This window comes from Argiope bruennichi, chromosome 4 (genome assembly GCF_947563725.1).
Source record: "Argiope bruennichi chromosome 4, qqArgBrue1.1, whole genome shotgun sequence".
Taxonomy (NCBI): Eukaryota; Metazoa; Arthropoda; class Arachnida; order Araneae; family Araneidae; genus Argiope; species Argiope bruennichi.
Genome location: NC_079154.1, coordinates 20,211,211 through 20,238,692, shown reverse-complemented (window position 1 = coordinate 20,238,692; position 27,482 = coordinate 20,211,211). Strand labels below are relative to the sequence as shown.

General features: G+C 25.6%; 1 protein-coding gene across 2 annotated transcripts; it reads left to right on the top strand.

Moving 5' to 3' along the window:
* The first annotated feature begins 287 nt into the window (after nucleotides 1–287).
* Nucleotides 288–27,110, top strand: LOC129966897 (histone lysine demethylase PHF8-like). 2 transcript variants are annotated; one of them, XM_056081505.1, is made up of 20 exons: nucleotides 288–418; nucleotides 2,972–3,057; nucleotides 4,980–5,038; nucleotides 6,011–6,069; nucleotides 7,118–7,278; nucleotides 8,134–8,275; nucleotides 9,627–9,822; nucleotides 10,773–11,023; nucleotides 11,113–11,219; nucleotides 12,721–12,812; nucleotides 15,636–15,719; nucleotides 16,623–16,724; nucleotides 16,986–17,242; nucleotides 18,804–18,988; nucleotides 19,551–19,725; nucleotides 20,064–20,401; nucleotides 21,753–21,842; nucleotides 21,926–22,038; nucleotides 22,923–23,052; nucleotides 26,797–27,108. In XM_056081505.1, exons 1-20 carry the CDS (start codon nucleotides 321–323, stop codon nucleotides 26,880–26,882), a joined length of 2,811 nt encoding a protein of 936 aa, XP_055937480.1. In that variant the 5' UTR covers nucleotides 288–320; the 3' UTR covers nucleotides 26,883–27,108. The 2 variants fall into 2 exon arrangements, with proteins under 2 accessions (XP_055937480.1, XP_055937481.1); XM_056081506.1 differs by having other exon boundaries at nucleotides 299–418; nucleotides 26,800–27,110.
* Nucleotides 27,111–27,482: the final 372 nt, after the last annotated feature.

The window sequence follows — 27,482 nt, the reverse complement described above, 5'->3', positions numbered from 1 at the left end:
GATTTACTTTTAAAGAATCTGCATTCAGTAACGTCATAAGATCCCGAAAATACAAATAAAATATTTTTAAATTTTTAAAAAAGTAGTAAAAGATTTTTTTTTTATTTGGGAAATTAGAATTTTTATTCAGGACATTTAGACTTGTCTTAATAAATTTCATTCATAAAAAAGAAGAAAATGCAAGAGTTTGGATTATTCATTCCATTTTCTTCCTTTTCTTTTTTTTTTTTATTATCCAAATAGATTCGGCAATACTGTCATCTTGGTCGCCTTCACATCATAACAGTCGCAGCTCAACTCCTCTTGTTGTGGTTCGAAATATGGCTTCTCGGACTGTTTATTGTATTTGCGGTGAACCTTATGATTCTGTACGTTTTATGATACAATGCGATTCGTGTAAAGATTGGTATCATGGAAGGTAAAAATTAATTTTGTATTTAAATCATCAGTTCAATTTTACTTTTTAATATGCATTTATCAGTTGAGTTTAGTTTTATTTTACAATGACATAACTCTCATAATTTAAAATTCCATTTGTTTGTCATGCTTATATAATTTATTTTTGCAGAATTGATTGAAATATAATAAAAATATTTTTTTGTTCTCTCTGTATTTCTGTTTAGAATTCCTTTTGAAACTTCGATTGTTGATTCATATTGATCACCATTTTTAACATTGGACAAGTGTTAATGAAGTAAAATATTTATAACATCTGATTTCGCGAATAGTAAATTGGGAAACATTTTTTAAAAAAAATCCTTGCAATCTAGAAAGCCCCGCGTACGATGAATATTTTCGAAGTTATGTTATTTATGTTCCCGTTACATCGTTGCATTTATTTAATGGCTTAATTTTCAGTGAGAAACACATGTCTTTTGGAAGTTGTTTCCAAGCTCACAAGATGGATTATCTTTATTTAAAAAAAACCATCTGTTGTGGTTTTTTTTTTGTCATTTACATAATATGCTATATATCATTGGTTATTATTTGATGACAAACAGTGTCAATTTTCCTCAGATACATGAATATCCTTTTTGTCATAAAGCTTAACTTTAGCCACTCTTTTTCTTTTTTAATTTTTTATATGTGCTCAAGCTTATTTTATTCTGTGAAGTGGACTTACATTTTCTCTAGATACATGTTATTAAATTTAAATTAGATGTTAGATGTGGAGAACTTATAAAATTAAAAGTATTGTTCACTGCCTGATGAGAAATTTAAATCTTTACTCTTCTGGTGGTATGTAATTTATTATTATGCAGTTCCTTTTTCCTGACTAAATATATTGTGTATATTTGTGTATTTTATTAGGTAATGTAATGTGTTTACACTCTTATATTTAACGTGTTTCATTTTTAGTTTTATAATGCCTTGCTTCTTAAACTAAAATCCATGTGTCTGTGCTACATAGCTCTCTATTAATGAGGTTATTATTAAAGTACCTTATTGAATCAATTCTGTTTTTCAAATTCAGATATGTTTGAATATTATTCAGCTAATGTATACATGTAATTAAAAAAAAAAAGTTTAAAGTGTTGAACCTCAAAATTGGATAAAGCAAAGGCAAAATACTAGGGTTTTTTTGGCAAGGCATAGAAAACTCTAGCCAGACCAATCAAAATCAGCCCGACTAACTAATATAAAAAGAATTTTTTTTAAAAAAAATCTTAATACATTTGATGAATTATCCTCTGAAATAATTACTACTTGGCATCATTCGCCTCCATGTACCCAATTTTTTTGTATGGTCTTTACATATTTGAAATAATTGAATTGAACATTTTCTTAAATTTTACATTGGTGTATAGAATAAGTACCTAATCATATGCAAGCTAAGACAATTGAGATCTTGTAGAAATTCATTGTGAGAAAAAAAGCTTTAATAAAGTTTAAATGCCTAAATCTATCTAAATTTTGCAGATATCTACTTTGACAGTCAGGCTCATTAGCATTGAAAAATTCAAACAAGAAATTATTTTCATTGATCAGTTACTTACATTTAAAAAAAGTAGTAGTCTCTTATTTTATTATGAGTAGCAGTGATCTTTGGTCTTTTTAAGACATTCTTAAATGTAGGGTTCCTTTCCAAGAGTATATATATATATATGTGTGTAATGATATTTTAAACTTTGATTTCAATTTAATTAACTTCCAAGGTTTTATCTTAATTTAGCCCATAGTAACTTTATTCTAAAATATTCTAATATTTCGTGATCCAATTCCACTTGCTCTACATAATTAATTCAAGAGTAGCTTTGTAAAATTGCTGAATCGGCTAAAAACCAAACTTTCCCACACTCTGCGTGAAGTGACAAAATACCGCTGACGAGAAAAATTCTTTTTTAAAGCCCCCCTGAGTTTCCTCTGCCTTGTTAATGCATGTAGCAAAAATCCCTATCAAAATCTTAATAATATATTAGCACTGTAAAGACATATTTTCTCTATCAAAATCTCAGGTTTTATAAGACCAGGGATAAAATGTCCAAGAGCTTTTTCCTCATTCCTCTCTGTGTTGTTCTGTGTTGTGTGTGTGCTCATTGCTTGAACATATGCCTGCTTCTCCAAAATGAAATAAAACGATGTCATGAAATCGAAAGTTTTTTCACTGTCTTCAAAATTGCATCCTGCTTCACATAAAATAATGCTTACACACACATGCACACACACACACACCACACACACACACATATATATATATATATATATATATATATATATATATATATAAAGGGGGGAAAAGTAGTGTGTGGTAAAGGTAAATACTAACTTTATTATTGTGCTTTTTATATATTATATTTTTTAAATTAAACTTATATTTCTGCAAAATTTAGTTTCTCTATTGTTCATATAAATTTTGATAGTAATTGCTTGACTTTTGATAGTAATTGCTTGACTTGTGTTAAATTTTGAATTTATGTTTGCTGGAAATGCTTCTATTTGTTAAATATAATTGATATTTTTTTCTTTACAGCTGTGTAAATGTTAAGGAACATGAAGCCTCAGATATTGAAAAATATCACTGTGTGCAGTGTCAAAAAATTGTTGGACCTTCAGTTCGTGAGTTCATTTATTCCCTTCATTTTTAAAACTTATGTTACTAATGCTTTAGTTGTATTGAGTGTGTGTTTTTTTCTTAAACATTTTAAATTACAACCAATGAATTAAAAATTATTTAATAAAATGACTTTTAAAATTCATTTATAAAAATAATATTTAAATTATTTTTTAAAGTAATGTTTGGTTATTATAGGTATTCAATATTTCGTAAAAATTCAGTTATTCAAGCATTTTATAAAGTATGCCTAATTTCTGACAATAGATTATATTATTTCCCTGAATTTCAAACCATTTTCATTGTATCATCAACTATTTGATCCTGTGATTCCTCCCCTCCCCCCATTGTTGAAAATGAAGGTTCTTGTTTAGTATCTATATAGTTTATGAGATGTATAAAAAAAATTAATTTACAATATGGAAAACTTTAAAAGATAAATAAACTGGATATTTTAGTTTTTAATATGGCCATGATATCATGGGATTTGGCTTTCATTAGAAAGGTTGTACAAAATAAATAGTACAGGGTGGTTATTATAACATAAAATTTTATGGTGAAATGATTTAAATGACTTTGCTTCTTAATTAACATAAATTCGCTAACTAAAAAATGTATAATCTGTGCTTATTAATATTGTTTGATGGGCAGATTGTAAAATAGATGTTCACTTTATTCTTGATATGTTAAAGTTTAGTAGACACGAGATACTTGGGTAATAAGTAATGTAGATGAGGGCATTAATCTGATTAGATTGTTATATTAGTGAATATCATTAATCTCTTTATTAATTTTCCTTGCGTGTTTGCCCATACAGGAGAATTGAGTATGTGCTGGTGAATGGTGCCAAGTTGTAGTGTTTTTAAGACAATTTGTCACCAAATATTTGACTTTTTTCTTAAATTTCTTATTATATTAGTTAATTTGGTGAGTGTAGGCAAATTATTTAGGAAAACACATAATGTAGTGTGATGTTTCTAGTAAAAATATCTACTGAGAAGCATTTGCTACTTGCATTTATTTAAAATCTCTTGTTTAAGTCCAGTTTAATACCATCCTGAGGAAATTAAAGGAAATTAACTGATGTGGCCTTTTAAATCTATTGGAGAATACCATTGACTGGTAAAATTGAAAATATTTTATTTTTATCATATTAGGATTTTAATTGTGATAAAATGAAATTGAAAGTAATTCATTGTTAGAACAAACAAAATGATTACTGGAGAAGACATTGAGAGTAGGTAATCTGTATTGACTATAAAAATGATTTGAATAGGCGAAGATTCCTAAAAAATAACTAATTCTGTTTAAATTAAAGACACCAATAATAAATTTAGGTAGCATTTTTTTTTTTTTTTTTACTATTATTTAAATGATCTGCAATGATAAGTTTTAGGTTATAAAACAAAATCTTACAATAATGATATTTTTTATGCTGATATAAAATATTGTTCTGCCTATTTTTTGAAATTAGTTCTAAAATATTTTATTTTGATATTTATAAAATTTTGTATATGACAAATATGAAACAATTGGTTGTGCATATCAGCAATTCATTGAAAAAACATTTAGTTATTGTGTTTGATTTCATATATAATATTCTGTTACTATTTGTACCTTAATTTTATACATTATGAACTTAGGTATAGTTAACTTTAACTTCTATACAATGACCAGATTGTTATAAATAGGCAGCAATTAATGAGTCGATTGATTTTGACCAGATTGTTATAAATAGGCAGCAATTAATGAGTCGATTGATTTTTCTGTATTTTCTGTATTAAATTTCTTTCTCTAATGACCTTAGAACAAGCTTCTAGAAATGTATAAATAATAGTTAATATCTTATTAATCATTTTTAATTACTTTTCTTAATTTCAATCAATATTATAAATCGCAACTTTTTTTCTTTTTAATTCTTTTGCAGTCCGTGAAGTTAAGAATTACCACAGACATGATTATGGAGATGGTAATGCGGATGGAAAGGTAATAGTTTACATGATTTATAAAGAAAATGAAAGTGTTTGGCCACATTTCAGATATGGTGATGAATTTACTCATTATCAAAAGATGAAATAGTATTATTTATTTATTTTTTGAAAAACTTCAAACGCTGATTATAATCTGGAATATATTTGCCTCGATTCTTTTTATGTGCACAAATCTTAACAGTTGAATTTCTTACATAAAATAAATAAAAATAATTTGAAAACAGAATTTGTAAAATAAACTGAGCAACTTATAAGTCATATTTTGTTTATATGTCATAACTACTTATGAAACTGTGTACTAATTATTGCATTTTATGCTTATGACTTTTTATAACTTAAAATTGAGATACTGTATTATATTTCTTACCATAGTAGAGGTTTTTATTCATAATAAATAAAATGTAAAAAAAAAATTATTGCATTGACTATTAGAAATGTATATTAGTCAAATTTGACTAGAATATGTGTGTCACAGAAGTCTCAAAAGCAATAATTAACTATTTTAATGCAAGAGCATTTCTGAATATATGATATGTTTTTAATGGTTTGAATATTAATATTAAGCTATATTATGCACTTAGATATGCACTGTATTTGAAATTGTGTTTTGTTTCCTTTCTGTACATGTAGTATGTATACTAAATAATTATTTCCATCTAAAATTAAAATGTTCATTGCTGATTTAAAATTTAAAAAGTTATGTTTCTTTGATTAAGTAAATTTATATACAAAAATTATTGTATATTATTATTTATTATATAAAATATAATAAAAAATAATATATAATAATTATTATAAAAAAATATCTTTTTATATGTGATTATTCAGTTTCTGCTAATTCTGACAAACCATGTAGAATTTTACTTTAGTAAATATTTATTCATAAGATTTATGTATCTTTTTAAATAAGAATAAGTTACTGATAGTTTCCTGTTTTTCTAACTTGTTTACTTTTACTTTATAATAGGCAGTGCAATCTGGAACTTCAGTTTTTGTTAAAGAACTTCGATCAAGGCATTTCAAAAGGTATTTTACTAAACTTATCTCTCTTATATACTCTTTATTTAAATGAAAATTTTGTATTGTGCAGAATATAATTTTTGTTTTTTTTAAATCATTTAAATTTTATATACTTTTTCTGAATCATAACTTTTTGTCTTGTTTTTATGAGGAAAATTTGGTACATGTTACATTTAGCAATTATGTATTCAAATGCAAAATAATTTACTTATTAGTGCCTCATTCAAGGATGTTAATGGATACATTCCAAGAATAGTTTGTAATTTCACAAAATATATTCTACAGTTTCAAATGTGACTTTTGAAAAAGAAACAAAAACCTTCAGTTTAATGCTTTTATTTATATATGAAAAAGCCTTTTAGCTGTACAACATTTTATTGTTTAAGAAATTAAGTATAATTTATATACATTAAATTCTTGTGATCTGTTATATTTAATAACACAGTTTTTAAAAAATTAACGTTTTGCTAATTGCTATTAAAAATTAAATTACCATATTGTAATGTTGTGATGGCCTTTTATAAGCAATATTTTAAATTATGTAAGAAAATTATCTTTTATGCAAACAATATATCATATTATGAGTTAACTTGGAGAGGAATAATGAATATGGATTGTTTCCTTAATGCAGTTCATAGGTGTTTTTATAGAAATTAAGATAAAGCATCCTGGCTGGCATTAGAATATTTTATTCATAAATATCATTTTAGCCAACCAAAAGAATAAAATTGAATAGCATATAATAAATGTATAATAAAAATTTGAATGCTTTTGTTAAAAATACAATTTCGAAATCGGTTCCAAAGAATAGCATCGTCAAATGATGTATCTATATATATACCATTTAAATATTATTCATGTATAGCTACAACTTCTGATTTGTCATGGATATATATAAAGAATTGATCGGTTTGATGTGTTATTTAGGTGCCCTGGATAAATTTCTACAATTTTTAAAATATAATTGATTGTATTTTTGTTTTTTGAAATCCTGTTGAAGTTTTTAAAATTAAGTTGTTGCCGGTATCTTATATGAAATATTATATTTTTGTAGTGCTGATGAAGTTGTTATACATCTACGTGGTCCACAACTATCACTTCCTTACTTAATTCAGAATGGATTCAACTTTCCAATTTTAGTAGATTCAACTGTTGGTTTAGGCTTACAGATGCCCTCTGACTCATTTACAGTTAGTGATGTTATGGATTACATAGGTAAGAATTAATCAGAAATTTAAGTGTTATCAGACTTTTATTTGTTCTAGATTCGGATTATGAATTTGTCCATTAAAATGAATTAAATTTATTTTGTGTGTTTGTGGATAAATAAAAATCAAGATCTTAATCAAAGGTTTTTCCCAAACTTGCATAACTGAGTGATGTACAGAATTGTGATATAAAAACTTTGATCTATTTTTGAAAATTTAAAAATAACTTTTTTGAGAAAAAAAAAAAAAGATTTGAAAACAATTTTATTTAATCCTTTAGATTTATAAACTTGTTTTAAAATATTTTGTGAAATTTTTATTATAAGTTAGCAAATAAAAAATGAGAATTTCTTTAAAGTGCTGTATAGATATGTATTAAACAAATCAAATATTTGTTATGCATTATCTATTCAAATAAATATGCATTACTTTCTTTAGTAATAAATATATTTAAATCAGTGGCAAATCATTGTTACTGGCATTGGTTTGATTGAGTAAGTGATTATTAAACACTCTTTTTGTTCAGACAATTACTTCTCTGTCACGTTAACTAATGACAATCTTGACAGAGATTACCTTTGTTTTTTTAATCATTTGATTTCTAATCTGCTACTACTTGATTGTTGGCAAAACGCAATTGACAAATAATTCTTGCATGTTTGTTACTATAGATCCTTCATTTTTGGTTTTCAGAGTAGAAATGTAAGACATGCATTGAACAAAATTCCTATTATTCTAAACACAAATATATTTATATCCTCATTCACCAGTTGTATTTAAACTACTGTATACATGCTAATTTTTTGTCTTATTATTATTACTATATTTACAATAAATCCTGTGGTTTTAATTTATTTTTCAGGACCCAATTTTCCATTAGATGTCATTGATGTAGCCAGACAAGAAAATATAAGAATGCCTATGTCAGAATGGGTGGAATATTTCAACAGTCCTGTTCGAAACAAAGTGTATAATGTTATAAGTTTGGAATTTTCGAAAACAAGGTTACTATACCATATTATTATATATACATGTATATATTAATTTAAAGGAAAATTTAAACTTCTGAATAATTAATTTTGTTTTAAACCATTTATTCTGCTTCACTTTTAATTTTGCTGTATAATATTTGAAATTATATATACTTTTTAAATGTGCAATATATTCTCAGTCATAGTTTAAAAATATGGGTAAGGGAGTATAATTTTTGAAGGAGGAAAAAGGTTTGAATAGTGAATTTCCTTCCTGTAGATTGCTATTTGAACTAAATAATGTCTAGCTGCTATTGTAACCATTTTTGAATCATTGTATTTTTCAACTTTTTCCATAATATTTAGTCATAATAATAAGTCATTTTGTTTTTATTGACTTTAACTGACTGTTTGTTAAACTCCTTATGACAATAAACAATATTGCATTATAAGCACCATTATTGGTCAGTGTTCATTTATTTATGAACACCTTCCATTGATATATTCTAGTTAGTTTTGGTGTCTCTTACTGCATACTATGAAGCCATGTCCATTTGAGCTCTGCAATTAACAAAACACACATAACCTAGGAAAAAGCATAGTGCATTTTTATATGAGAAATTTTAATCTATTCAAACTGTTGCCATGTAAAAAATAATAAGGAATTATGTTATGTTGAAAAATGAGACTCAACGAAAGTAATATATTAAATGCCTTTGCATAAAATTAAAAAAAAAAATTACACATTTCAATGAACTGCAGAGAAAAATATCAGGTTGTATAGGATGAGTTATATATATTCAAATTTTCTCATTAATTTCTTTTCTTATCATATTATCAGGTGTTGGCAATTTGAATTCTTACAAGTTGTGCCATTTGCCACTTTTTTTATAGACTATTCGTTAATGACTTCGTAAAGACTATTTCGTTAAAATTTTCAGTAAATGATAATGTCAGTGCATTAATTACTATATATATATGCATACATTTATTGATATCTCAGGTATATATATATACACCATAAGTGAAAATAAAATAAAGGTTTAATGTGTTCAAGTAATTTGAGGTATTGTCTGAACAGCTTTTTCGCACTTTTATTAATTGCATTAAATTCTTGGATTATTTAATTATTTTAGAGCAAGTAGCTGTAATTTATACTATAATCACAGACTTTATATCACTTATTGAGTATTTTAATGATTATCTAGGAGTTTTTCTTTCATTGTTGCAGATGAAATTTCTTTTTATGTTTTTGCTGCTTTTTCTTCATTTGTTACATTGCATTATTTTTATGTTATTTATATTTCCATTATTTGCTGCATTATTGCTTATTATTGACTTTTTTTAAAAAGTAATTTCTAATAATGTATTTATTATTTAATAGACTGTCTGAATTAGTTAAACCTCCAAGTATTGTACAGAAACTAAGTTGGGTTGAAAATTACTGGCCAAAAAATTCAGAAGCATATACTCCATTTTGCCCCCAAGTTATGAAGTACTGTCTCATGAGTGCTCAAGATAGTTATACAGATTTCCATATTGACTTTGGTGGCACATCTGTTTGGTATCACATTTTAAGAGTAAGTTATTTTATTGATTTATTTGTAAGATTAAGTTTGAGTACATGCTTTTTACTTTAATTTGAAACAAAAAATAATGAAAACACTATCATTTTTATTGATATCATGTTAAAATTATAATTATTCTTTTTTATAAAAAGAAGCATGCTAGTTTTGCAGCTGTGCCAATAACATTATTTTAAAAAGTTTATTAACACAGCACTATTAATTACCCTTTTGTACAGTAATTTTTCTTCAGTGCAAAGTGTAGATATAATTTTAGGTTGGAGAAAATTAGTGATTGCAAATTAACATTTTGTGATTATATATTATAATAAAAGAGATCTGCTAATCTTTCTAAGTAAGAGTGTTTATTTTAGTGCTTCTGTATTTTTGAAATAGATTTTTTTTTTATATTTAATTTAATATATGGCTGTACTTTAATATTGGAGATGATCCAATTCTTTGTATGGAATTGGAACCAGATAAATAATATATTTAAAAACATAAATTGTTATTGGTGTTTTTTTTTTTTTTTTTTTTTTTTTTTGATGAGAGGTTTTAACTAGTTGTTCATAAATATACATTCAAAATTTGAAACCATGTAATTTTTTAATGTTTTCTGGCAATAGATTTTATTATTACATCTATTTTGAAATTTGCAATACATCTTAGTATAAAGTTGTGACCATAGTGATAAAAACCAAGTTAATAGGAAAAAATTAAAATTAAACCATATAAAAAAAGAATCTGGCCTGAAGACTTTCTTAAGGGTCACCCTCAGGCAGGGGTTCAAAAAAAGGGTTTTTTTTTCTCTGAAGGAAACAGACTAAACAGACCAATATCGATTCCTCGTGACCCGAAAAGTATAAAGTTGTTTTATATATCAGAAAAAAAAATAATATTACTAAAAAGTATTGTAATATCAATCACATTGTAATATTAAAAAATGAATTTCATTTTAAATTTAGGGCGAGAAGATATTTTTCCTTATTCAACCTACACCAGCTAATCTTGCTCTTTATGAACACTGGATGGCATCTTCAAACCAAAGTGAAACATTTTTTGGAGATCAAGTAGATGTTTGCTACCAAATGACTCTGACTCAAGGGCAGACTCTATTTATTCCAACTGGTTGGATACATGCTGTTCTTACCCCAGATGATTCCTTGGTTTTCGGAGGAAACTTTTTACACAGTCTGAATATACCTGTTCAGTTACAGTAAGGCTGATTTTAATATTTATTTCTTTATTTCTTGACTCTTGCAAATCTATTTAATGAAAAATAAAATATAATTTATATATTTATAGCATTCATGAAATGGAAAAACGAATTAATACTCCAGAAAAGTACAAATTTCCAACATTTGAAACTGTTCATTGGTTTGCAGCACCTCATATTTTAGAGCAACTTAGAGGTTAGTTTATATTGCACTTACTTAGAATGCAACATATGATGCATTTTGCAAATATTTTATTATAAGATTATGTTAAATTTGTGTTTATCTTTAATCAAAAATCTTAAATTTTGGAAATTTATTTTAAAGTTTTTTAATAAGTTGCAAATTTGTAAATCACTTTTATTCTCATTTATGAGAAATTATTCTGACATAAGATATTAGATTAAATGTTTATGGTTTATGTAGAAATATGTATATCTATAGTACATTATTTTGTTTATTTGAATTTTAAAATTAAGTATTCATGCTAATTGCTTTTTAAATTAACATTGAAATGCACCAAATTGGATTTTATAATTACATTCAGTACATCTAGATTTCTTACACTTGCTAATAATCCCAATTATCGTTTTCATTGCTTTTTAATTTAATTTATAAAAAAGTTTCAATTTCATTTGCCTAATTTTTCATTTTGTTCATTGAAAGAGTTTCTGTTATTTATATTAGTTGGCTTTTTATGGTCATAAAGCAGTTTTATATTAAAATTCTATATAAACTTTGTATTTGACCTATTAATTATATACTACTAAAATCATTATATTAGTTTATGATTAGTTATTAGTTTCTGCTTAAATATCTGAATTATTTTTTAGTATATGAATGCTATTTTAAAGTATATGACATTGCACAGTCATATTCCTTCCTCTGAATATATTAAAATTACCTAAAGAATTGTGTCTCTGCAACTTAATAATTTTTGTGAAAATGAGAGGAGAAAGTGTGCAGTCCAGTACACAAAAACAAAAATCCATATTGGAAACATAGAAATCAACCTTGCAGATGATTATAACATAAGGAAGAGAGCACAGTGATAAGTTGCAGATATACTCCCCAGCAGTTCACAAGGTCCATTATGTTTATCAAAGCTAAAGATATTTTGTAATATTCATGAATGGAGCACATTATAACCATATGAACATTATCTGTAGCAACAAAGTGCAGCCTTTTAAATATAATTCTAAGAACAGCTCAACATCATTTCTTTGTATGCTCATGCATGCCTCAATATGTGTAGTGAATATTTTGAACGCCTTTGTCTGCAAATATTGATATTCATATTTCTAATAGCTTTTCTTTTTCCGTTTTCTACATTGGATTTGATATCATAATTTTCTCAAAAGAAGAAAAATATAGTTCTGCGAATATTTCCTATGTACTCTAAGTAAGGAATCTAGCTGTGTAGAATTTAGATAGTCTTGATGGGACACTTTGTATAAAATATGCACTACAAACAATAATACAACATCATGTAATTCTATGTTTAAATATATAATCAATAAAAAATTAGCAAAATTATTTGCATTGTTGCTCTTAATAATTATGATTATATTTTTTCAGTATTATAAAATTCGATTGACTTCATGTAGAGATTTTTATCTGCAGTAATGGGAGATATTTATTAACTATCTTTTCTATTGATATTTATTATTTCTAATTGTTTATGGTATTCCTTTTTTAGATAGTAATGTGAGTAAGAGAGAATTGAACTATTTAGTTACTGGAGCAAAAGCACTTGTTTCAGTTCTGAAGATATGGAGTTCAGATAGTCAGGTATTAATATAAATTCATTATTATTTTCTTATATCAATTTTTAAGCTTGTTAAATGCACTAGCAGATCAACTATTTTAAAAGTCTTAACTGGATAACATTTTTTGAGCAAAAGTTTTGTTAATATTACTTTTCCAATTCTATTTAATATTTTGTATTGTAATAGAATGAACATAATATATAAAAAATTAAAAACTATTCTTCAATTTGCTTTTTTTTAAATTCAAATATCAATAATAATTTGAACTGATTTAATAGTATTTGTATACTACAAAATTTTACTAATTAAATATATGATCAGTGATCAAAAGGTTCACTTAGTAAAATACAATCTGTTAGTTATTGTAGCTAAAATGTGTTAGTGAACAAAGAAAATAAAAATCACTTGAATTTACAAGTATAATTGTTAAGGATGTTTGCTACATTAACAAATAAGATTTATTAATGGCAAATACCAAGATTGTAACTTAATATTTGTTCCAAAATTTGTTTATGTTTTATTTTAGTTATAAAAATAATGACATATGGATTTTCTTGCCTCTCATGAATAAACAATGAATATCATGTATATTTTATGAGCAGTTAATTTATGTTTTAACTAATTAATATTATTTTACATTTCTTTATATTTGACTTATTTTTAAGGATTTAAATACCGCATGAATTGATTTTTGTATTATCTATTTGGGTGAAGAAAAAAAAAATCATTTTATTTTTTATGAGTATCAAAGCATTATTATAGTTTAAAATAGTATGCAATTTTTATGAAGTTTTAATGAATTTAAGGTAGTATTTTTTTAAAAATCCAGCTTGCTCTTATGCCACTGTTTATTTATTTATTTATGTATGTGCATCTTTTATTTTGTTACTTTAAGGGTACAATGGACCATAAAAATGTAAAAAATCGTTGAAATCTGCATTTTTTTTTTTGAGCTTTTATGTATATTAAGAGGGTAAGCTATCATTTGCAAAAAGAATTATATATCTTAATTAGTTCGCACAATATTAGCATTTTTTTTTTATTGATATTAGGATACCACGCCCACTTGTTTACATTTGTACAGCTGCAGTATGATACAGTTTCTTTTTCCTCCAAGCGCTGCTAGTGAGCCTTATTCGCAATTTTTATTTTATCGTATTGTTTTTACAATGACAGATGTTAAAAACTTCTACTTCTTCTTTTCTCTTGTTGTTTGTTTTGGTTTCTTGATTCGTTCGTCATACATTTCATATTCAAATTACTCGTTTCTTTCTTTGAAATTGAATACATAAACAGTTCTTTTGAGGGCTAAAATTGATATTTTCTCTATTTAAAATTACATTACAAATTAAATTACAAAAGTGCCTAAAAGAAGTATTCGTTTCAAAGAAAAGAAAGTTGGGTATAAGTAAAGCTGCGAGAGAGTATAATCTGGGATATTTAAAAGATCTTTGCTTGATTGAAGAAAATATATCAAAAGATGATTCTCGCTTTATTGTAGTTCAGAACCTTGACATCTTATAAAAACAAAGAAATGAGGAAAAAAAAAACAAGCAAATGTAAGGTTAGAAGCAAAACATGAGGGTATAACTTATGCAGCAGGTGCATTTTGATTTGCTTCATATTTTGTATTGAATTTGGTTATGGCTGCATATATAATTTAAAAATGTTAGATAAATAAAAATTAATATTTATGGTTCATGAAATTATATTTAAAAAATCTTTTTATTTGAGGGTTGTTTTTTTTTTTTTTTAAATGAAAAAAGGAGTTAGTTTTGCTTCACCAGCAGTATTTCCTGTATATGCTTTCTGCATTCTTACATAAATATTATGTATGTATATTTGTATATATTTCATAAAATAAAAAATTCTTTTAATATTTTTGTATATTTAATAAATTTGAGTTGTTTTAATTTTGTTTCTGTTCTGTAGGGATCATTCAAATGTATTTTTAGCTTTTTTCAAAATGAAATTTTATGATGCCCTTCAAATTTTTAAATACTCCATGTGCATCATATTTTTAGTTATAACTCTGAAACTTTTCTGTTATGTTGTATAAACATAAAATAATACAATTTTGCATTTATAGGTGAATTATGAGTATTAAAATTTTTATTGAAGGCCTCGAGTAATATTACTGTACTAATTTTTTAAAATTTTTCAAAAAATGTCAAATATTTCAAGTTTTGAATTGGAAATCATATTTTCAATAAATTTAAGTATGCAAAACATTTTGTAGAATTAAAAAATGTATCTGAAAAAAAAGAAATAATTTATGTTCTATTTATGCGCATGGAATAATTTGAAATTTTTGAAAATTTAATTTTTTTTCCCATTTTTTACCAAAAAAAAATTTTATCTTATCAATGAATTTTGATGAAATTTTTTTTTTTAGCATTAGATTGATATAATACAATTACCATATAAATTTCAAAACAATATCTCAAAAATTGAGAAATTTTTGTCCACTTTACCCTTAAAGTGAAATTTGTTATCTTTGATTTTGCTATATTAAAATGATAAATGATTCATGGTTTTCCATAAGAACTATAAAGATTGTTATCATTGTTTTAAGTGTTGATAAGAATTTTGATACTTGTTGCATTGGCATAAAAGATAGCGACTTTCTGCAAAAGTTTTCACTTTAAAAAATATTGTTTTATTATTGCTTGCCTATTGTCATGCCATTATGAAACTTCTTAAATATGAAGAATTAATATAGAGCATTGTGTATTAATATTCAGTATTGGATAATATAAATGTTTCAGCATTAAACAATAAAATTAGAAACAAAAAATTTTCCTGAAAATTGTTAAATCATCTTTTTGATTTTTCTGTATTGCAGAATCATAAACATGATGATGTTCCACCAGGCATAAATGTTACAAAGTTGATCAAAGACTTGATGAAAGAAGTTAGAGTTGCAGAGGTAAGTATTTTGTGCAGAATATGACTTTCTTTGGTTCAAATAAAATTTGCCAGGTGAATTTGCTTTTTTTTCCATGTGGGGAAAAAAGCAATGGAACTGTTTGCATGTAAATGAAAAGAAATTGGTGTTCTTAAGTATAGGATGGTGTGTATATATATATGAAAAAACATTATGCGACTCTTTTGTCTTAAATATAGTATTTTATACTATCAACTATTGTTTTGACTATAATCATTGAAAATTTTTCACATTAAAATATTTAATGGTTTGCATAAAAATTTTATTATTAACAGGGGTGTTTGTGCTCCGGGGAAACCCCGGAATTCCGGGGATTTTGAACTTCGATCTCCGGAATTTCCGGGGATCGTCGTTCAAATGGAAGTAGGAATAATAATGAATTATTTATTTTGATCTGGGTAATTTTGTTTGCTTTGAAAGCAGAAAACGCAAGGTCAGTGTGTGTGGTGAAAACTTTTCCTTTCTTTCTCCAAAGGCAGTGATAATGCGTGAAAAGGGGGGAAAAACTTCTTTTTTGTTCTTTCCTTATTGCGAGTTATGACTCATACCCCCGGTTCTCGGACATTCTCTTCTGGATTCTTTTCGGCAAGTAGGCACGGCAGAAAAAAAAGGGAGAGACTTCGTTCGACCAGATGTGCGATCACGTGACCTGGGTTCAAAGGTCTTAATTTTGCTAAAAAAGTAATTCATTGAACTTTTATAATTAGGTCATTCAATACTTCATAATTGTATTTTTTCATTTCTCTCCCCCCCCCCTTCTCGAAACTCCAAAATGTCGGTAGTAAGTCCGTAAAAGTTTCAGGGGATTTTTTGGGGTCCCACAAACACCCCTGTATTAAGGACTGTAGTTTGTTTTTATTAATAATCAAGTCTTCTTTTATTTAGAAATATGCTAGCAGTAAAAACCCTGTAGTTGCTGCTAGAAGAGCTCCTGTTCGACAAAAACGTAAAGAAGCTGCAAAGCGAGTTGAAAAAATGTTCAAAATGGTTTGTTTCATTACAGGTTCTTTAATCATTCCAAAATTTAGATCTGTTAGTAATGAATATTGCTACTTTTAAAACAAATTTAAAATTTCTAATTTAATGAAAATGAATAATTTTTTAAAGAATTTTAATTATTGTGCTTTTCTAATGAATTAATAAGATGTGTTTTTGTTGTTAGTTTTTTAAAAAAATATCTCTCTAGATTATCATAATTTTGATTTAGTTTACATTTTTAATTAATACTCTTCTTTGGAATTTCTTTAGGGTCCTACCGAATCTGAAAAGAATCTCAGTTTAGTCTCCCAATATTCATTAAATTCCAAGGTTTCTCCCAATTCAGATTTATTCTACGATGAGTTTCCTTTCCAAGCTCAAAACTCTGACATGCAATTACACATACAAGATTCAAAAATGATGCTGGACAAAATGAACATTGATTTTAAATCCTTTTTGGATTCAGCATCTCTGAAAGATGGAGCTATAGCAAATAGAAATCTGTCTGCTCCATTTGGGATAGCAGGGTAAATATTTTAAATTTTTTTATTTAAGCAAATTTTATAAATAATTAATATTATCGTATACTCCATTTATAATGAGCAATTTCAAGTAAATTATTTTTAAAAAATATTCATTAAGGATTTATAAAAAAAAGTTTTGATACTCATATTGATAAAATGTATATGAATATATTTCACTGTAATAAATCTAGCTTAATATACTAAATCAATACAGATAGTTTAAACTTTAATAGTTAAATAAAATCTATTTGTTTTAATCTTTTTTGATCATTGGAATAATTTATTTTAAAATACATTTTTTTTAATAAATATATTTTTTTTAAAAATTTATATTTATTTTCTTATTTAAAACAAGTAATAATCAGATTATAACCATATAATTTCTAATTACATAATTCTGTATTATGAAAGATTAATTTGTGTACTGTGCTTAATCTTTCATATTTTAAAATTTATGCATCTTTTGAAATATTTTCCATTTGTTTAATTATCAATTATTTTGTATAGTTTGAATAATGAGGGAGGAAATGAATATGTGTGTTGGCACTCCACAGATCAGATTGTTTGACTTAGATTTATCTAATTTGTTACAAATATACTTTGGTAAATGAAAATGTGCATCTCTGATTTTGTGTCTTTCATTAAAGTTTTGATTCATCAGAGTTATCAGAATCAGTAAAATTTTGTTGTTCTTTTATGATGATCTTCAACACTGTAATAGCACAAGAATAGTTTTCTACACTATTTTAAAATTTAAAAAATATTATTTAATGGTACCAATTTATTTGTTGAGCAGTTCCCCACCCTTGAATATTGGTAGTTTTTTGAAAATATGTTCAATAGTAGATTTCATTGTTGTGTAAAAAAAAATGAAAACCATTTTTATTGTTTTATTAAAAATTAATGTTTGATTTTCTTCTTGTATTGAAAACTAAAACTGAAAGATCCTGTATATTTACATCACAATTTACTCAAGTAATAAAATAGTGGAAGATAAAGTCCCCCCCCCCAAAAAAAAACAAAGAAAAAAATTATTTAGATTATCTAGAAAGTTACATTTTTAATTACTCTGTCACATGATTTTTTTCCTATTAGGAAAGTTCATTTCAATTATAAATAGAATAGATGTGAGTTTAATAAAATAACATGGCTTTATTATCTATCAGAATTTGATCTTTAGAAATCTTTGTTTTCTAATTCTTTGTTTTCTTTGCAGATTTTGATATATTTGTTATCAAATTCTGCATAACAAATATAATTGAAACAAATGTAAACCAATAATCCTGACAAACCAGCTAGTCACCAAAAGTGGCTACCATGGTTATAAAATTTGCTTGTTTTTTAAATGAAAATTCCCTTTTTTTATTAATTGAGATAATTAACAGGATAATTTTTGATTAAGCACCGCATTTTCACTTTCTTTTAAAAATCTAGTTTTCACTTAAGATTTGATTTTGTGTAAAATGATTTTCTAATTAAATTTCATGGTAATCAACTAATTAATATATATATATATGTTTTAAAAAGTGTATGTAATTATATTTATTTTAATCTTTTATTCCAGGACCAAAGAAGGAAATTTTACAACAAAAAAAGAATCTGTATATGATTTTGTGGACTCTGATGAGGATAATTTAGTTGTTGATGAAAATCCAGTGAACAATAGGAAACGAAACTACAAAAAAGAACATTTTGCTCAAGATCTTTGCCCTGAAGTGCAACCTGGTTCTTTAAGGCTTCGATTATCATGTATGTAATGGTATTTGTTTTTAAATCTATGATAAACAACTGCTTTTTAATAAAAGCTGTCCATTTAATAATATTTGTAATAATTTGCTTCACTTTATATTTATGACCAGAAAGTTTGATTGTTTTAGAATATTTTAAATCAAGGTAGTTCAAATTAGTTTATTTTCATATACCCCAAATTTAGCCCATGGTATTAATCTTAATAAAATTGCTTTGACTGTGATGCATTATTATTCTTCTAAGCATGCATATTGATTAGTAGAAAGTAATTTGGACTTAGAATGTATTTAAATAAGAACAATATGTATTTAAAATCCCCATATTCCCAGAATACCTGTATTTCATTGTAACAATGTGCTAAGAATTCTTTAAAATTAGCTTTAAAATTGTACAATTGAGACATTTGATCATAAATTTAAAATACAAATTTTTACAATTTATCAGAAAGAGTCCCCCCCCCCTTCTTTCACAAAGCAGATGCTGGTATTATCGAAACAAATGTTAATTTTGTGTTTATGAAATTGTGTCCGTGCAATTTAGTTAAACAGTTGCTTTATTGCAGTTAATGGCAAACCTGTTGAAGGGACATTCAATCCAAACAGCATATTGAATCAGGTACCTCAAGATGACAGCAATGCAGAAACTCCTAAAAATGCTACTATAGATGATCTTCTTGTCGCAACAGGCTTAGCTGCGGATGGTGAAAGTAGTGTCAGTTTAGGAGATGATGAATTGAAGTATGTCTTATTTGTATAAGATTTCATTTATTAACAGTATAACTTGAAGAAAATAATTATGAAGTGTAAAAGAAAAATTTAATAATTTTTAGTAGAATTTTACACTTTTCTATTGACAATTAGTAGAATTTTACGCTTTACAATTGAAAATTATAATTAAATTGAATAACTCACAAACATTTATCTGGGAACCATTTCTTTTATATAATTTTTTTTTTATTGAGTAACAACATTTTTGATTTTTCTTTTCTATTCTAATACCCCCAACCCTGTTTTTACTTACTGTTTAGATGTTTGTATTGAAAAATTACTAATGTTATCATGTTTTAATTATGCAGTGGTGGTGAAGCCCAGTTAGAACCTTCAACAAGAGATGCAATCCAGGGTATGCTCTCCATGAGCAAAGGTGCAATTAGATTTACTAGTCAAGGAGATGCATCTGCAATATCTGCTCAGTCATTGCAACCATCTTTAAAAGCGGAAAATATGTCAGAACTATCATTGCCACACATGGACAGTTCATTAGCTAATTTATCTATACTTGCCAGAAAGTCAACTCCACCTATACGAAATGCAAAAATTGCTCTTGGATTTTCACGATATAATAGCAATAGTAATCAAGAATATGATGACTTTGAAGAACAGCTAAAGCAGTGTCACCAAGATGGAGATTATAGTATGTATAATTTTACAAAACAGAAAATTTGCTTTTAGATAACAGTTTTGTATTTATGATATTTCATATTTCTGTTCTTAAAATATTAATTTGATTGCTTGTAAAAGTTATGTGAAGTGACATTTTTTAATAATTTTTCTTTTAGTATTTAAACATATAAGTTATTTGCAAGCCAAATCAATTAACTCTATTTATCTTAATTTGTATTTAAATTTCAAAGCACTTGATATGTTTCTAATTTTTTTTATATTCGTAGTATGTTTCCCTAGCAGTTAGGATCAAGATAATAAAAAATTTTCAGTGGCAAAAAAAAATTAAAAGTCAATCCATTCCATATACAGTTGATGAAGAAGAAATCATTTATCTTGTTAAGTAATCAATTTAAATGAGCTAATAAAAAACAATCAACATAAAATCTTTTGTAAAAAAATTATGTTGATAAAATTTCTCATGAATAAAAAAATTATTTGAAGATTGTGTTTGATGTTATTTTTCTTTTTTCACTTACCAGATAGATTCACTACCGCAGTCATACCAAAATTTTAATGACAATTCCAAAGATATGTGATTTTATATACTTAATAATCCATTAAATAAAAGATATATTTGCAATAATACAGTCTACAAAGCTTATCTGAAATGATATTTTAATATACAAAGTATATTGTTTTACCATTATTCCCCATTTTCTGTTCCCTATTTGGAGTGAATTGTTTTTGCAAGTGAGTTGCACATATGGCAATGCAAATTTATATAAATATAATACAAGTATTCTAAGTACAATATATGGTTAAGTTTTTAAAATATTTTTATGTCAAAATTTTAATTTAATGAAAATGTTCTTTATACAATCAAAATATTTAGCTGTAATGGGACATTAAAACTGATACGTAAATCAATTTTAATTCTTTTAGAATTGTTGATTCTCTCCCCCTTTTTTAATTAATATTAACAAATGGCAATTTTTTTATTCACTGATTTACATTTTATAAAATTAAATTTTTTAATTGAAGTTTTATATAAAGATTAAATTTAAACATAAAATATATTTAAAGGAGAGGTAATAATAGTTTTAATTTCAGTATTCATTTTTCATCTTATGGTTTTTCTTTAAAAAAGAAAGAAAATGTTACTTATTTTATCTGCATAAATAGCTCAAAATGTCCATTGAGAAATTGTATTTGAATATGTTGCACATTTTAAGTACTTGCCTTTTTTATCTGTTATCCATTTTTTTTTAAACCTAAATATCCATTTATATCAATTTAAAATTATCTGTCCATAAGATTGAATTTCATAATTTCTCAGTTGATTTTTTTTTATTGATTTTGTTATGCTTTTTATTCCATAGTTTATTTGGGATTAGAGGCATCTGATGATGAGTGTCATGTTTTTAAACCTCGTGGAAGAAGCAGGCGAGATGAACCTTGGAACCCTAAAGGTTTGTGAACTTTAACTAAATTGGATCTAAAATATTTATTTTTACTTAGTACTTTTGTATTAAAATGTTCTTGTGTTTTATAGCAAAATTAGTTCCCAATTGTCCAAAACCTGAACGTCCAGTCCGCGAGGGCACGAGAAAAGAAGCTATTGAATGCGGCTTAGCGGCTGCTGCAGCTAAGATTCCTACATCCTCTGTAAGTATTAAATTTATTAAATCTCTTTAGTTATATATATAATTTAGATTAATTTTTTAAAACTTTTTGCTCTTGCATGTTGAATTAAACTTAACATTCTGAACATTTGTTTCATTTTCACATTCTTATCAGATAACTATTATTATATAAGCTGTATAATGTGGAAATTTAAAGCAAATTAGTAACTGCACTTTTCAGCTTTATAAGAACTACGATAAATGTTTACATTTTCATGTTTATAATTATCCATCTTTCTTAGCAAAGGGTAAAAGAAATCCTAGAGAAACTTGTATACTTTTTTATAGACTTAAAATGCTCCATATTATTATTATTTGCTCTGAAGTTGAGTTCATGCAAGTTAAATCTATTTCATTAGTTTCTTTTAGTCAAGAAGAAACTAATTGCAGCATAAACAAAAAAAGTAAAAAGTGACTAAAAGAATAAAATGTGTTTTAATAAAATCAACTGACTTATAGTTTTTCAGCATAAATTTAAAAAAAAAATTTAATCCTATGAATACTTTTTCATGTATTACAAGTTATATTTAAAAATATATGTTTTATAGTTATGTGATTGTATTAATAAAATTTCGTATTCTTGGTTGTCTAAAAACTAGTTTATTATTAGTATTTTCTCTTTCATGCATAAATATATATTTAAAAAAAACACTTTAAAATATTTAGAAATATAATGGATTCCTAAATAATAAAAGTTTTATTAGGTTTTTGTTTATTTTTTGTGAAGGGTTTATTTATATTCTTTATTCTGTTTAATATATTCTCTTTACTTACTGCACAACGTTGAAATTTGTAGAAACTAACCTGGGTATGTAATTTATTCTTCTTTTAATCTTATAATTCAAATTTGTTCCTTTCTTCCCGAAGCCTCAGAAAAGACAATATTTAAAGAAGAAACCTCCACCGAACCGCAGTAAAATTGCTCCTGACCATCAACCTGGACCTTCAAATCCTGCTTTTAGTAATAAACGACCTCTTCCATCCGAACCACCCAAGGGTATGATTTTTAACTGCTTAATATTTTCGTATTATTAAACTGACCATTCATTCTGAATAATTGTAAAATTGCTTACTTTGTGATGGAAGGATTTGTTTTGACGTCGAATTCAATTAAGATTTTTACCATGGAAAAAAAGTTTCACTTAAAAAATATTTTAAAGAAATTATGCTTGGATACGCATTTAACCAAAGCAAGAAAAACCATTGCTGTTTTTTTTTTTTTTTTCAGATGTAGTCTGTCTAGACCTGTCTGTTTCAATTTCTTTTCTTCCAAAAACTTTTAGAAGAAGCAGGCTTTAATTTTATGAATGATCTTATTGCTTAAATAGACAGTAAGGTGATAAAAGTTTTATATGAAGGCCAGCTGGTAAATCAATTACTAACCAGTTATTGAAATTATTTGGGAAGAATTATGGCACAATACAACATGAAAATAGTTATTGAATGTAGTCCAATAAAAGGTGATGGTCTTTATCTGAAATATTTATTAATCAATCATCAATTTATCATATTCTTTTTAAGAAGAATTTGATCTTTCCATTTGTAGAACCGGAAAAGTGTATAATTTCTTAATGCATTTATTTATACTTAAGCTAGTACATGTATCTTGCTTTATTTTAATAGCAAGTATAGCTCTTGATGCTACCTTTTTTTGGTTTCATCATTGTGCACTTTTAGTTTAAAAATGCTCACAAGAAAAAGTAGTTTAATTTCAAAATGACCTCAAAAAATTCAATAAACAGGAACTAACTATGACCATGCAAAATGTTATATAAGAAAATTATCAAAGCCTCATTTTTAGAACTATTTATAGTTATATGAAATTTTACTTCTCTGATTTCATATTGATTTTTTTTTTTCATCTGATTACTTAGTAAGTTTGCTTATGTTTCATAGTATGCCTTTCACCTCTACTATTTTGATGCCATAAAATGGTAGTAAGATAATTTTTTGAAAAATTGTCACTTCTTGAATTTATTCCATGATATATCTAATTATTTAACATATTTGTTTAAACATGAAAAGTGTTCATTATTTGATTTGCTTGCAGTTTGTGAGTTGTATACCTAATGCATTTACAAAAATCAAAAATCTGTTCTTAATTAATTTTGAAATTTAGCGGAAAACTACTTTGAGTTGAGTTGAACAGCACCTTTTGACAATGCAATCCAAGTTTTTTTAATTGGTCCCAACTTAACTATCACTAATTCTGATTGTATTCTTAATAGTTAAATTTTCATTTTAATTGAGGGTTTTTTTTTTTCTGCTTTAAAACTTTATTACATAATAAATAGTTTTAGTTATGTGAGTAATTAAAATTTTCTCATATGGGAAAATTTATAGTACATTATTTTGTAAATAGAAATGATTAAAAGTTTTAAAGAAAAAAACTATTATAAATAATGTCTTTTGACATACTGACTTATCAAAACTTCTTCAAATAGAAGGAATTTTCAGGTAGCCTGGTCATTTTTATTTATATGATAAAATATTCATTTTTCCTTCCAATAAAATAATTAAAATATGATATTAAAATCCTTTTGTTAGAGTATTGCATTGGCATTTTTCATTTTAGCTAGTTCTTTTCTCAGTGTATCATAATATTTTATTTCTTCAGTCTATACTTATATAAACCTCAATGTGTGTGTGTTGGCACTCTATAGGACAGACCATTTGACCTACAGCTACCAAATTTGGTACATGTATACCTTGTTGGTCAGGAATGTGCATCTGGGGTCCCTTTTTTTGAATTTTAATTATTAATTAAAAACTAACTTTCCCGCAAAAAAGATCTTTTCATTTTCCCCTCCGCCTAATGAGTAAAGCTTCAGTTTTTTTTCCCCCCAATCTAAAGAGGCTAGGTTTAACATTTTTCAACCGATTATTTAAAATGATTCTGTTTATTTTCTTAATGTCTGATGCATTTAAAATTAAACATTGTTAATTAATCGATTTTGCAGATTCATTCTGAAGTACTTTTGAATTAAAATAAAACAGAATAAAGGAAATTAAAAATTTCTAATCTACTTAGTGTTACCACAACTGGTGTAGAAAAATTCACACATTTGCGTTACCATAACTGGCATTGAAAATTTATGCATGCACATTGTGTTCTGATTGTTGGCAACTATTTTCAATGGATGCGGACTTGATTTAAGTTATTTTTAGGTTAGTTGTATGCTTTTGTAATTAAATTGTATTTATATTAGTTATACATTTTTTGTATATGCTTATAGTTTTAAGTACATCGTTTTTAAGTAGTTTTTTTTTTAACCTGTTTTTGACTGATTATTTTAAACGATTCTGTTTATTTTCTTAGTGTTCATTTAAAATTGAACATTGTTAATTAATTGATCTGCTCATGGTGAATCTGAGAAAATTTTGTTGACAAATTTTTGAGATATTACATAAATTAAGAAAGATATTCTTTAGTGCCCATAAGGTTTAAATGCTCAGTGACTCTGTTTTCAGTAATCATATAAAAAAAGCTTTGTTTCAGTAAAAAATAATATTATATTAATTATAGATTAATCATTTGCACTTTAATTTAAAGCATAAATTCTACGGGAGCTAACAGAAAGTAACAGAGATACATATTACATTATCACTGAAGGCCTTTATAATATTATGAGTGAATTATATGACTATCAAAATTTGAAATTTTAAAATATTTTGATGAAGAAGCTATTAAAGTAGGAATTGCATAAGATATTTAATTATTAAAATTTTAACGAGCATTAAGATTGGCAAACCGGCTGATCGCCAAAGGCTGGAATAATTTAGGAATTTCAGTCTTTTTCATATTTCACACACTAAATTAAGTAGTTTTAATAAACCACGATTTCAAAATCGAAAATCTAATATCGTGAAAATTAATTTGATATATGGATGATATAAATTTTTGATTTAAAACTTTCATTGGCAGATTTAGTTAAATATGCTGCTAGAATTTCAACTGAATTTGTAGATAAAATGATTACAGTTAAAGATGCTTGCATATAATTATCAGAATATGATTTCAGAAATTAAAAATAGTAATTCTGGAATGTTTAATTTTAGAGAAAATTTCCATTTCTGAGGCAGTCAGAACGCATGGACAGATAAAGGAAAAATGCTCTCATATTCATCATTGTTAATATGAATTCATTAAAAATATAATTAACATCCAAACAAAATGCTTATGTTTCTGGATACTGAGAACATTTCCTTTTATTTCATCAATACTTGGTTATAGATGGATAAATTTGGATATATTTTCTAAATAAAATTATAAAATTTAAAATTAATTATTAAAAAGGTGCCATTTAAAAGAATTATCTATCTCTAAAAATAAATAATTTAAATAGCTAATATTTTTAAATTGTGAAGGAATGTAAAAGAATATAACAATATATAATCATATATTCTGAAAAAAGTCCATTCCATATAATCCCATTAACATTGCCCATTTTATTAGCATAGAACCAATTTCATTGGTATGCTACCAAAACCACAACAACGAAATATATATATATATATATATATATATATATATATATATATATATATATATATATATATATATTGTCAGGAGTGATTGTCTGTGCTCTAAATGGTTTGATCAATTTGCATATTTAACTTTTTTTTTTTATCTATACTTTAGTTTTATTGTCTTTTTTTTTTGTTTGTATTTCATATATAATTAGCAAAATATATGAATTGTATTAAATGAATATAGACTATTTTTCTAATTCTTTTGCAGTAGTGAATAAAAGGCCAAAGAAAGGATTTGCTACAGCTAAACAAAGACTGGGAAAAATATTGAAGATACATAAAATGATATATTAAATTTCTGTATGTAAATTCAATGTCCTGTGTTTGTATTCATTTGAAAATCAAATGCATCAACCCATTGTGTATATTTTCTACCATCCCCTTTTTGTTTTATTGTGATATACAGAACAACTTTTTTTCAACTATTAAAAAAAATTGTAAAAAGAAGGCATGTGGTGACTATTTATTTTTTAAAAATGAATGACCATTGTACATATTAAGTTTGAAAATTTCAGAAACCTCTTTCAACTTTTTGAAAATATTTACAAAAAAAAAAAAAAAATCTAACTCTTTTATTCCAAAAAGCAAAATTGAATATCTTACAAAATTTTTAAATTGAAATTTTGAATTTTATATAATTAGTTTACCTAATTACTTTTACTGTAGTATTACAATATTTGGTAATTCATCAAAAACTATGAGATATGTGGACTTTGACATCAGATTATTATTAATGCATATTGAAAAATGATTAATTTTTATGTTTCAATATTACAAACACATTTATTAAATTTTTCATTTAAATGCTTTGTTTGATTCATTGTTTGATGTTAAAATTTGTAACTGCCTTTGGACCTACCATTGAAACCTGTTTAAGTGTGTACATACTTTTTG